The sequence below is a fragment of the Myxocyprinus asiaticus genome, chromosome 17 (genome assembly GCF_019703515.2).
Source record: "Myxocyprinus asiaticus isolate MX2 ecotype Aquarium Trade chromosome 17, UBuf_Myxa_2, whole genome shotgun sequence".
Taxonomy (NCBI): Eukaryota; Metazoa; Chordata; class Actinopteri; order Cypriniformes; family Catostomidae; genus Myxocyprinus; species Myxocyprinus asiaticus.
Genome location: NC_059360.1, coordinates 38,710,584 through 38,724,269, shown reverse-complemented (window position 1 = coordinate 38,724,269; position 13,686 = coordinate 38,710,584). Strand labels below are relative to the sequence as shown.

The following is a 13,686-nucleotide window of genomic DNA, read 5'->3' as shown; positions in this document are numbered from 1 at the left end:
GGGGCTTCATGGATACAAATGTCTCTTGCCAAAATATGTCAGGGACACAGAAGAGACTGATGGCTTTAATATCACTTCCACTGGCTTAGTTTGTACCAGGGTGCCTATGAAATGGCCAGTCTAATCAAATTTCTCCAAACGACAGTGTTTTATTGGCTCACGGTCAAATTTAATGTGGGTGGTACTCTGTTTGGTTGTCAAGAGTGTGTGAATGAAGCACTGTACATTTGCTCTCAAATCTTTATCTAAAGCATGGGGAATTATAAACATACTGTCAGCAACATAAGCTGTGAGGAAAAACAAACACAAAAAACCCGTCAAAGAGGCAATTGACCTTAATAAAATGAAGTTGTGGATGCTTCACAAAGAGATGCTCGTACTCTCTTTAACTGGAGCAAGCTGTTTGCATAATGTTTGAAAATCATTCAAACACACCTGGTTGAGTGACTTTGTAAATGAAACAAACCTCTCTTTTGAATATTTATTCACACGCACACAATGTATTGTTGTTTTAATGTGTTTGCCAGTCCAAATATGTGACTGGCATGACCTGGGCAAATCATTGTTTCTCATTTCAATACCACAGTTATATTTGCATCTACAAAGAAAAAAGAATGCAAAAAACTCCACTACTGAAAATTCTTCTATTATGATTTTTTTTTTATACAATCCTTCATAATACATTATCAGCAATTTCTTTAATTTGAGTAAAAAGATGAACTGAAAAATTTATAAAAAATATTATTTTTTAAGAATTTCTTAGTATTTGGTATGTTCTTTTGCTTTAATGGCAGCATGCACTCAAGCTAGCATGGACTCCACAAGTTTGTGCAAAATCTGATGATCCATATTATCCCAACATGATTTGAAAATGTTCCAAAGAGAATCTTGTGTGCTTCAATATCAGCTAGTAAATCTAACCGTGTTTTATACAAAGGAGTTAATATGGTCAATTAAAATTATTTTTAATTAAAATCCTACAATTTACGGTTTAATTCCAGGTTTAAATTTTCAGATTTTCAGATTAAGATTTCAGAATTTCAGTGTGGTCTGAGACTTTTGGACCCCACTGCGTATGCTCTAAATTGCTGGACCAAACTGAGAGTCATTGACCACATTTACATGCTCTTAAGAAAACAGTTTATTCCAGGATTTTTGCAGAAACGGGGTTCTGAAACGTCAGGTTAAAGAGAACGCCAATTTCCTTACGCCGCTTAAGGGATTAAGAGAAAGCGGTTTAACACATATAGGTTTCACCTCGAGAATGCAGCTTAATGTGGCCATGTAAACACATAAGTGGTGTTCTGATGGGTGTTTGAAGAGTGCGCTTGTGAGTGAACAGACCAGATAACAAACGTCATAAGATGAACCTCAACACCAATAAACAAAGCAGAAAGAATTCAAGTATAGTGGAAAAATCACATACACTAAAAACTATACCCATTTAAGCACACAAATGTAAAATATTGAGTCCCTCACATCCGCATATATGCGCTTGTACATCGGGTGAATCCCGGAGTTTTACATAAAAGTGAAACCCCACTATTGCAGCATAATTCCACTGCAGGTCGCAATGCAAAGTTAAAGGAATAGTTCACCCAAAAATGAAAATTCTCTCATGATTGACTCACCTTTAAGCCATACCAGATGTGTATGAGTTTCATTCTTCAGCAGAACTGAAGTTAAGATTTGTATAAGCACATTTCAGCTCTTTTTGTCCATAAAATGCAAGTGAATGGGTGCCATTAGACTGCTGGTTATTTGACGGTCCAAAGGTCATATTTAATGGATAAAAGTAATCCACATGACTCCAGTCAATCAATTAATGTCTTCTGAAGCAAACCAATAGGTTGGTGTAAGAAACAAATCGATAATTAAAACGTTTTTAACCTTGAATCGTTGCTTCCACCCTGTGCTCTATTGCTGTTTGAAATGACCTAACTGTCATGTGACGTTCGTTCCTCTGTTGTATACAAAGCGCACGCTTCCCACTTCATGCGCTATTGTGCTTACGTCACTGATGTGTCGACAGCTGTCAGGAAGCGATTTTTTAAAGTTAATAATGTTTTGATTATCAATGTATTTTTTACACCAACCTATCGATTTGCTTCAGAAGACATTCATTGATCGACTGGAGTCGTGGATTACTTTTCTGCTGCCTACATTTGCCTTTTGGACCATCAGATAGCCAGCAGTCTAATGGCACCCATTCACTTGCATTTTATGGACAAAAATAGCTAAAATGTGCTTATAAATATCTTAATTTCAGTTCTGCTGAAGAAGGAAAGTCATACACATCTGGGATGTCTTACAGGTAAGTAAATCATGAGAGGATTTTTATTTTTGGTGAACTAACCCTTTAAGGAAATAAAAACAGCTGCAAATCTGGAATATCTGGAAATAAAGTGAAGCAAAGGAGAATATAATAGCAAAAATTCTTCTTCAGTTACTTGTTAATATGTTTGTTATTTACAAAAGTGTTGCAGGGAAATTACATTCCTGTGAAGAAAGCTGCTTACTGACCAAGCCACATGAATACGGGAGTAAAGAGTACGCCACTTACGCGGTGCATGTAAACCGGAACGCTAGTTTAATAACTCCTTTCTTGCAATAAACCGCTTCCTGGTGTCCATGTAAACAGCAGCTTATGACTACATTTATGCGAACGTGAGGAACAGTCGATAATTTACACTGGTGTGTATAAATGGGTATAGTTTATAGTGTATGTGCTGTACTCTGAGAAATGTTGAATTCTTTCCACTGTATCGACTTGTTGTTGGGCTCCATCCTATGACGTTTTTCATTCGGTCTGTTCATGCACAAGCGCACTATTCAAACACACATCAGAATGCCGCTTATGTGTTTACATGGCCACATTAAGCCACATTCTCAAGGAGAAACGTAGGTGTGTTAAACTGCTTTCTCTTAATCCCTTCAAGTGGCGTATGGAAATCGGAGTTCTCGTTTACATGACGTTTCAGAACACTGCTTTCTGCAAAAACCCTAGAATAAACTGTTTTCTTTTGGGATACACCGATCGATACCTGGATCGGTATCGATTCCGACACTGAAGCTTTAAGACGGAGTGGAAATCGGTCCGATGAGCCCGATCCAAATCTGATACCGTGTGTTAGTCATCTTCGTTACTGTCAAGCTCCAAAAATGACATAAAAGAACCATAAAAACACCATTAAAGCAGTTCATATGACTCGTGCATTTTATTCAAAGCCACTTGAAGACGTGCGATAGCTCTGTGAATCACAAAAGGCTGTGTTTAATAAGTAAATATATAGTATGTGCAGCGCCAGCGTGTTTGTTAGTGAATGGTGCTGCTCTGTTGACACAAACTCGTGCACAGGCTGGTATTTTTAGCCTTCACAGCAGTGTGCAATATTTGAGCGCTACTCAAGATCAGCATCTCAGTTGTAAATGCTCAATAGTTCGGTTCACTTATAATATGCATTTAGAACGGCACCGGAGGTGCATTTTACCAGAATTTGAATAAGAAGCGAATTAAACTACTGTGAACTTGCCTAAAAACAGACACATACAGGACTTTCTGGAGAGTTTAGAATGTCAAAATAAAAGCGTGAGGGTTTAAAAAGTGCACGATTTAAATATATTACTGTTGTATTTCAAATTAAAATTAAAAGTCAATAATTATAAAATTAATAACAATTTATTATTATTATTTCTATTATTGTCATCATTAGTATTTGTTTACAATTTATAACAATATTTAAGTTGAATGGGTTCCAAAAAATAACCGTGAATGAAAAGTGGACTGATGTCTTACAACTAAATTGAACAAAAAAGAGATCTGAATCCTTTAAAGTCCAGATGAAGTTGAAACATTAAAAAAAAAAAAAAAAAAAAAAAAGGGAAAAATAAAACACTGGTTTCTTTTCTACTGAAGACTTGAAGACTGGAATTACTGTTAATTTTGCTGCTACATTATCCAGTATACTAGTTAATATTAAAGTGTTTCTTAATAAGCTATGCATTTATATTGAAATAATGTGTAGTTAGAGGTTTGTGTTTCCTTACATATTAAAGAGTACTCCCAATTAGTTCCACACAATAATGTAAAGATATTCTAAACTGATTATGCACAAAAACATCACTGGTATCGGCTTGGGATCGGTATCGGCCGATACTGAGATTTCCGATATCGGAGTCGGATCGGAAGAGAAAAAGTGGTATCGGTGCATCCCTAGTTTTCTTAAGAGCATGTACACATGGTCATTGTCAATAACATATGACATTCTGTAGAATGGAAGGCATGGCTTTGTAGAAAACCTCCAAAATATCCACTTCTGAGATTTATTTTCCATGTTGTGTTGCAACAAGGTTGTGTCCTCATTTATTTGAATTGTAAATCTGGGCCATCTGTTATTTGTGGTATAGTGCTGGCAGCCCAACATCAGAAATGATAAAGACCACTGGGTAGATCCACACATGCAGACTAAAGCCAAGCGCACACTACATGACTCAAGATAACTGTGAATTATTCGGTGTGCACACTGAGGAGAAACGCTCTATCTAATCACAGATGCTACAATGCTGTTTCATCAATATTTTAGCTTCTTTTTCTTATATTTTTTTCCACGTTCTGTGCAAATCATAGCAAATAATGACCACAAGCCCTTATTGATGTTGTTTGCTGGCATATTGTTAAGAATAAACTCTCCCATATCTATGTCTGTGAGTTTGTTTGATAACGAATTTCGGGATCGTAGCTTCAGTCCAGAATGGTCTTGTAATTGATACACTATAAAAATTTGATTTCAGTCAGACTAAAACAATCATTTATCTTTGAAAAAAATGCACCACTCCTTAACATCAGATAATGCGATTGTAGCTCGGCTTCATCCAGCATGTATACAGTCGGACCATCACTGGCCTTGGTATTGTGCGCATACATGCTCCGGAAGACAGAGACGCACGCAATTTGCATTACATACACTTCTACAGCTGACGTCCTATAGTCCACATGTTTGATTATGCATTTGATTACATATACTTTGACAGACAGCCGAAGACTACAGCTGAACTACGCAAAACCCAGCTGTATAGCTTGATTAATTGCGCATGTAAACGTACATTGTCTTTATGTGTGCACAGGATGACCTTCAGTTGTGTAGTGTGTACTTGGCTTGAAAGATCTCCTTGACCCAGCATCTCTAAAGAAGGGGGTCTGTGTTGTGTATGTCTCGGATTGTACCTCTATTGTGGGTGGAGTGCGGTGTTTTCTCATTGTTGTGGTAGACATTGTGGTCGTGGTCTCGATAAAGGTGGTGGACATCTCTGGGGGGAGGGCCGTAGTTCTGGCTGAACCCGCAGAGGGAACCTCGCCCACCAGGCGAACGCTCCCGTTGATTCTGATGTTAGGGTTGCCCTGAGCAGCCAAGTTGAGCACTTTCAGGCCATTATAGTAAAGTCCGGAGAGCTGGCCTTGAAATGGCCTCTTGCGATCTGAACCACCAATTGTTATTGTGGCCTGGGTGTTGAATATTGTTAGCTGCCGCCCTGAGGAGGCAAGAAAGATCCAGAAAATTTATTGGTATGTGTTGAATTGAGCACAAATATTTCCTTTAGATTAAAGGCTGTTTTGGACACTTAACCTACCCAACCAAGAAAAAATGACTTAAATGGCTGTGTTGGATTATTATGGCTTAATTTTCCATCCAAAATGCCCCAAGTTATATGACCATGAGACATGTCGTAAACATTTGGAGGGCCAGGCAATAAACCAGAGCCATTATGGTCACACTGAATAAGACTTGCTACAAGCTCATGATGGCTGCAGTACATTTGACTATAATTGTCTTTAATCTACAAGGGGAGACCACCCAAAATAATAAATAATAATAATAAAATTTACACTAATGCAATAAAAAAATTATTACATGCAGAACATTAAATGCTGTTACTTTAGAAAGTCTTAAGTTCTATGCTATTGTTTTGACTCTAAAGATATGGTATAATCAAAACAGTAGACTAAATGAAATGCCTAAAATTCTGCAATGTGTGAATAAAAACCAGTGTAGCAAGACACATATCACAACAATTCAGAAAAAGACAGCAAATAAACAATTAAATTCTGGTTAATTGAGTGCAAAAATAATAACATCTACAGCTAAAATGATTACAATAATAATAAAAAAAAACTTCATTTCTTAGATAATTCCTGTGATTGTAATGAGGACGACTCTTGATGGTATGCAATTTATGTCTGAAACAATTATCATGCTGCCTTTTCCATCTCAGATGATACTTTCTGTGTTGTCACAAGCCACTGCTTATAACAGCAGCACTTGTGTTTCTCAATTTCTCTTCAGAAATCACTAAAAGTATGTCTGTCTGACTTCTTGTCTGTCTGTTTATCCATCTACCAGTCATAGAGTCAATATAAATTTATGTTGGAATTAATTGCTTTTAACAGTCCCTACAGAAAAATCATCTTAAACCAACCTAAGCTGGTTTGCTGGTCTTAGCTGGTTTCTTGACCAGGTTGGGAGACCAGCTAAGACCAGCAAAAACAGCTGAGGTTGGTTTAAGATGTTTGTTTTTTATTTTTTCCAGAAGGGTTTATATTTTCAAACCATAAATGCAATGTTTACAAGGCCAATATAGAATACTTAAACAATGTATATACAGTATTATTTAGTATGTAACACTTTACAATAAGGTTCCATTTGTTAACATTCGTTAATGCATTAGGTATCATGAACAAACAATTAGTAATATATTGTTTACAGCATTAATTCATCTGTGTAAATTTTAGTTAATCAAAATAGAATTGTTCATTGTTAGTTCATGTTAGTTCATAGTGCATTAACTAATGTTAACAAACACAACTTTTGATTTTAAAAATGTATTAGTATATATTGAAATTAACATTAACTAGATTAATAAATGTTGTAAAAGTATTGTTCATTTGTTTACTAATGTTAACAAATGGAATCTAACTGTAAAGTGTTACCATTTAGTCTTTAATATCAACACAAATATCTATGAGCATGCCTTCTGAAAAGGCAAAAGGGAAACAAAGAATGAAAATTAAAATATTAGATGAGTGAAATATGATATATTCATATTTATCGTTTGTAAGTAAATGTAACTGATGAGAAATGTGACTGATGGAAAAAAGAAACTGATTCAAAAATATTGGCGGAGGAAGTTACCTTTCTCCTGAAGCCATTCCTCTACGGGCCGGGCATATTTGAAAGGAATTTTCTTATTGGCCATTTGAATTCTCTCATTATCGCTGTTACCTTGGAAGTTTAAAAGATAATATCAGTAATATCGGTCAAAAACTCCAGTTACTTTTGCTGACAATATTTTACAAGGCATTTAAATACTTTTAGAGATGTTTAGTGATTTAAATTTATGTTTTATTTATAAAAAGTTTGCTGTCAATTTGTAGTTGATTTTCATTTTTTTCCAGTGCAGTAACGAAACACTATTTATACTGAATGCCTACTCGATCTTCTCTTGTAATTAAATCAGTCATCACCAGAGTTGAATAAAAAATATTTATAATTAAATTGCTTCATCTGTAAGAGATGCATAAAAATCTCAGCAGATTGCTGCCTGAGGTCAATACATCCATTTATCAAAAGATGAAAGCATGCACTTGTTCATGCTTTACAAACTCATAATTACATACACATTTATCTGCTAATAATGCTGGTCAATATTTAGACATTTTCACAGTGTAAACCATATCAACAGTCATAATCATACAAGAACAAGAACTAGACAGCAGCTGCTTCTGTTTTCCAAAGCCTCAGAAATAATGTAGTTGTGAAATCATGTTTGATGAATGAGCTGGTACCAAAGAGACACAAGTGAGTTCTCAGGAGATGTGTCTGGGGACGACTGTGTTAATGGCAAGCCCAAGGTGATGTGCTGATTTTCCATGTTATTGGGGGTCTGTGGAGACACAGCATGAAGCTGATCAGAGGGGGTTCTGGATTTCATTTGAAGATGGGGGTCTGCATTGTCATACTGTTTCAACAACGACTTCAAGTGGAAAGGGTGGCACACCACTGCAGGATGCTAGGTGAGCCAAATTTCAGGACTCCAAAGAGGGTTCTAGGGGGGCAGCCTGAAAGGAGCCTCCTTCACTGGCAGAGCTGTTTTTAGACAGCAGGAAGTACAACCAATACCCGCAAAACAAAGAATTTTACAAACATATAAAGGCCAACAGCTTGGAGGTAGCCTTTGAGAATTAAATGAAAGCAAAACGAAGAAAAGTTGCACAAACTCAAAACATATCAACAACGTTAGTGGATGTCACAACTATCAAGTGTTGCTACCAAAATCTCGCCACTCCTCACTTTTGGTTCTGTCACTCCCACTGCCTAGAAACTGAAAAGTCGTGATCAATTAAGTGAGTGTTTCTAACATTTCACACTGATTCTTTGTCACATATTGCAACACCCAGTTTTGGCAGCCAATCAACATCAAGCTTGCCAAATGAAAGAACAGGGGCACTGAACTAACGTGAATAATGACTATGAGAAATAACAATCTGTGTCTTGCTGTAGAGTTTGCAATTTGAGTCTCTGCATTAGCTAAGAAAGAAGTTGCACCAAAATTTGGGGGTATTTAGCTATTGAGCTCATTGGTCACTGCCAAGGCCACAAGAGCCAACACACTAACACACACCAGGAAATTCCAAAATATGAATTGTTCCTAGAGGCCACCAAGAGCGTTAGAAGGAACTGAGTTGGTGGAACTGCAGGAAAGATACAGTTGTGTCCACCAACATTTAACTTTGCTTTTCAAACACGTATATGAATAGGGTTGGGAACAGAGAACCGGTTCTTATTTGGAACTGGTTCCATTTAAAAAATAAAATCGAATCGAATGATTTTCACAACTTTTGATTCTGTTAATAGTTCTTTAATGTGCATTTTTTTCTGCCGATGTGGATGGAAAACTGAACTAAAATACAACTCCTTCATCTACAGTGTGAAAAATACAGTGCAACAAGTGGTGCACGATTCTCAAACAAATGACTCTTATGAGCCGTTTCTTTTAAATCTACAGTGTGAAACGTGAATGATAAGTGGAGTCCAGTACACGAACGAATGACTCTCTTGAGCCTGTTCTTTATAATCTATACTGCAAAACATACAATGCTACCTTGGCAACATTTCATTTCATCGTACGGCTTCTGAGGGCAGTAAATACAATAAGAATTGCATTTCTTATTTCCAAATATTTCTTCCTCAATAGTTCTAAACAAATCGTTAATGAAACATTAAAGAAACGGAATAAAAAAAAAAAAAATTACAAAAAAAGAATCAAAAGAGATTTTGTTTTGAATGAATTAATCAATTTGTTGAATTAATTTCAATTCCCAACCCTATACTTTTATGCAGTTGGTAGACACTTTTTTCTAAAGTGACATAGTACATTTAGGGTATACATTGTATCAATTTGCTTGTTCCCCAAGAATTGAACCCATGATCTTGGTGTTGCGAGCACTATGCTCAACCAGTTGAGCTACAGGAACTCTATATACATGTATTAGGCTAATGCCAGAAATCAGTGGAAAAATCGGTTAGTGGGTCACTAGTTTTACAGTATACTAACAGACAAGACGTTCCAATGGAGTAACTCTATCCTTACCTGTGACCTAATCTGCAATCCTTATGGTACTGTCACAGACCCTTAACCATGTTCTTGCACAATGGACAGATGTCAGTGTCGTAATAAGCAGTACAGTTCCAGGTGGCTGGTAAGGGTACTTGCACTGGCCATGTAAAAGGGCAGTGGGATGACAAAAAAAGAGATGTAGTGCTGACAGAGCAGAAGAGAGAATGATTGGGACACTTATTACCAATGGAAAAAGGGAGTCCAGCAGGCTGGGGCCATGACCTCTTTGAAATTCACATGCACCACACACATAGTTTTCTCCTGCTAACCATTTTTTTCTTTCCTCTTACATTTCTGAGTCCCTAATGAATTTTTACCCTAATAAAGAATGTTTTGGGCAGTAAAGAGATCCTCAAGAGGATGAATGTCTACTGCTATCATTCTAAGCTCTGCTATGGTGTTATGACTACACTGAAGGGCAATCTGATGGTGTATCTCATTAAGGCTGGGCTTGTCCACGGCTCTGGTACTGTTATAGACATCAGAATCTAACACTAGAATCTAAAAATAAAACCTCTGATACAGTCGGCAGCTGTTTCACCAGATTTGCTCTTTCTACAGCCATACACTTCCTTGCCAGTATCTACTCTGAAATGCTACTTCTTGAAATAACAGAAACGGTCGGAGCCGTAGTTTGTCGCAGTGGGTCACAAACTCGAAAATGGGGCGCAGATCTTTTCTGATAGGGTTTCAGACAGCAGGGAAAAAGAAAGCTAAATTTAAATAATAAAATATAATATTACCATCTAATTCTATGTAGTTATTATAGCAAAATTAAATATTTTAAAAGGGAGGAGAAAACACTTATATACAGTGTCTGTTGTTGTTGACATCAGAGGCTGTGCGTCCAATCAAAATCGATAGTATTTTGGATCAAATTCACCTGTCACTTAACACTAATGCAATATTTAGCACAGTGTTTATTCCATGCTCTAGGTCAGTGGTTCAGTGCCCTCAGGTGGTACGCAAGTACGCAGTACAATAAACAAAATACAAATATACATTTTATTCAAATGTTTTCCATGTTTTATTTCTAATGTATGATTACAATTGTAATATATCTTTCAGATAGCCCACCTTTTTCTTTTTTTACACTGGCAGTGCAGGATGTGAATAGGTAACATTCTCCTTGCATGCAGCTGCACTGATGTCTCTGTGTGCACACCACAATATTATTCCCATGCAGAAAACAGAACAGCAAAAACTGATGTGATTGAGATATCATACTGTTTATTTCACACATTCTCAGACTTCCTTAAAGTCTATGATCGTAAATAGTGCTTTTGACTCAAAGACACTGGGTTGTATTTGGCAGTATTTTGTTTTTGATATCACTGGAAGATTGCTCGGATGAGGGACAGAGAAATGGAGTGCGCGTCTGACAGCTGTGCGCAAGGCAGCACTATGTGACGAACATTGCCGCTATGTCACCTATGTCTGAGTCCACCTATGATTAGAGGGAAGGAAAATACTTCGTTTGACAAATTTTAAAGTTAATGACTGGTAAGGGAATGATTCAGAGTAAAATGAACCTCAGATAGCTTACTGCAGCCGCTATTTTCATAGATCACATGCACATTATCACATACTTTTAACGTTGATGCTAGTGTCATAATTTTAGGAGGGTTGAGATGAAAAACAGGGTCTAGCAATGCCTAAGCTCCGAATTTCTAAATATATATAGCAGTTTGTTTGAACTGGATTGCAAAAATTGTATATTGAGTGAACATTGGTGGTGACTAGGTGGTACTTGATTTGATCGAAGGTGGTACTAGGCCTAAAAAGTTTGAGAAGCACTGCTCTAGGCTGTACAGGCTGCTATACTTTAAGTATCAACAAAATTGTAAATTTTCCTAATCATCTTATGTAATAAATGTCAATGTTTTAGATATTTTTGTTTACTTATGTACATTATTCAGTTACTATTTGGTATTATTTAGTTCCTACTTGATGTCCAATGTAAAATGTGGGTACTTAAGCAAAGCCTGTCTAAAACTACTGAGCTCTAGTGCTCAACCTGGAGATATGGGTTCAGCTTGTGTCAGGTGCTGATTCCCATTTACCTCTTTGTTTTCTGTCACCTCCCTGCTTTCTCCGTCAATAAAATGGCAAAAGCCCCAAAATAATAATAATAAAAATGGACAGTTTGTATTTTTCTTTTTTTTCATGTTTATCTTAGTATTACATTCAGTATATTAAAGGAATATTCCGGAGTTTAAAAAAAATAAGTTCAGTCGACAGCATTCGTGGCATAATTTTTATTACCACAAAAGATTATTTCGACTCGTCCTTCCTGTTCTTTAAAAAATGCAAAACTCAAGGTAACAATGAAACACTTACAATGAAAGTGAATGGGGCCAATTTTTGAAGGGTTTAAAGGCAGAAATGTGAAGCTTATAATTTTATAAAAGCACTTACATTGTCTTCTGTTAAAACTCGCATATTATTTGAGCTGTAAAGTTGTTGAAATTGTCATTTTTACATTCGTTTTAAGGTTTGTTGGCATTACATCATCATGGCGATGAAGTTGTAAAATTAGCTATAACTTTAGACAGAAAAGGTTAGTAAGCGATTTTATCACACTAAAATCATGTTAACATATATGCAGCATTGTATATGACATGTAGCTATACTACCTATTTTTAAAACAGTAAGTATCTTAATGTTTACGGATTGGCCCTATTCACTTCCATTGTAAGTGCCTCACTAAAACCCAGATCTTTGCTTTTTTTTTAAGAAAAGGAGGGGCAAGTAAAAAAAAAATTTCTTTGTGGTAATCAATTTTATGCCTGAAATGCTGACGTTTCAGAACTTGTACTAAACCTGGATTAATGTACAATGTAAACAAATGTACAGTAATGCTACAGTTAAAAAATGTTAATTGGTCAATGGGTAGTTACCATAAAATATATGGTAAAAAACATTATAATAAAATTAACAAGACAATACAAGTAATTTTACGGTAAAATGTTGTAAAAATTATGTTTTTTAGATGTAAAAATTATCATTTTACTGTATAATTTTACTGTATAATTTACGGTAAAAATGTATATTATTTTTAATGTTAAATCATTGTTAAAATGACAGTAAAAAACAATACTCTGGCGTTCCCAGAATTCCTTGCGTGACCCATTACATTTCATTGTATTTTATGAGAACAGTTATGTTTCTTCTTATTTTTAATATCAGTTATGTGCTTAGGGGTGTTCCGTATTATATTTGTATAGTTCCAGAATGTTAGTGTATCAAGTTTATATCATTTAATAATTTAAATGGTAATGAACCATAAAATATACAGGTTTTAAAATTACACCCTGTAAAGCCTGAAAGATGGTCACCGTATTTTTTACGGTAAATGTTTTGCAACAACAGCTGCCGGTAATTTACCGTAAATTTTACAGATTTTTTTACTTTTTTTTTTTTTTTTACAGTGAGCAATAAATCAAATAAATATTTTTTCATTCTTTAAGAGCTTAGTTTCAGTTTTTTCGGGATAGAGGGGGTAGTGATGGAGGAGTGCCTGGTTCACAGATATTTGTGGATTTGTGTCGCTTTGATCCAGCAGTACAGAGGGCATGACACCTTTTCTCACTCCAGAGGACATGAAAGCCTCTTTGAAAATGAAACAGCACTAGGAGGTGTTAACATGGCAAAGGATCACACGTTGCGGCTGCGTTTTCTTCCAACTGTGATAAGTTTTACATACACATACTAGAAAAAAAAAAAAATACAAATCAAAATTGTGTGATATGAATGTGTGATATCTGTGCATTTTAATTCCCTTTAATTCCAAATTAGGATAGGTTGTACCATGAGTGTGCACAAACATTTTTTTTTTTTTTTATAATTAGATGAGATAAGTGTCCATCTCTGTGAAAAAGGCTGTTAATATCAACTCAAAATAATTAATGAGAACAACCGTCTGATTGTGAACACATTTCCTTTGTAATACAGCAATGTTGCATGCAGTTGCTCTTGCTGCTCAGTGATGAATTACTATGGAGCACTGTTGCC

General features: G+C 35.9%; 1 protein-coding gene across 8 annotated transcripts in view; it reads right to left on the bottom strand.

Moving 5' to 3' along the window:
• Positions 1-13,686, bottom strand: part of LOC127454684 (neurexin-3a) — a 444,655-nt gene that overhangs the window by 53,939 nt on the left and 377,030 nt on the right. For 7 of the 8 annotated variants that reach the window (XR_007899593.1, XM_051722045.1, XM_051722042.1 and 4 more), the window contains 2 exons: positions 7,188-7,277; positions 5,225-5,529 (listed from right to left, as the gene is read on the bottom strand). Coding sequence is in view for 7 of the 8 variants with exons in the window: in XM_051722045.1 (XP_051578005.1) it covers positions 5,225-5,529; positions 7,188-7,277 (395 nt within the window). In the remaining variant the exon portion in view is untranslated. Of the gene's footprint in view, positions 1-3,356; positions 3,360-5,224; positions 5,530-7,187; positions 7,278-13,686 lie in introns of all 8 variants that reach the window. The other variant, XM_051722047.1, reaches the window with a different exon arrangement.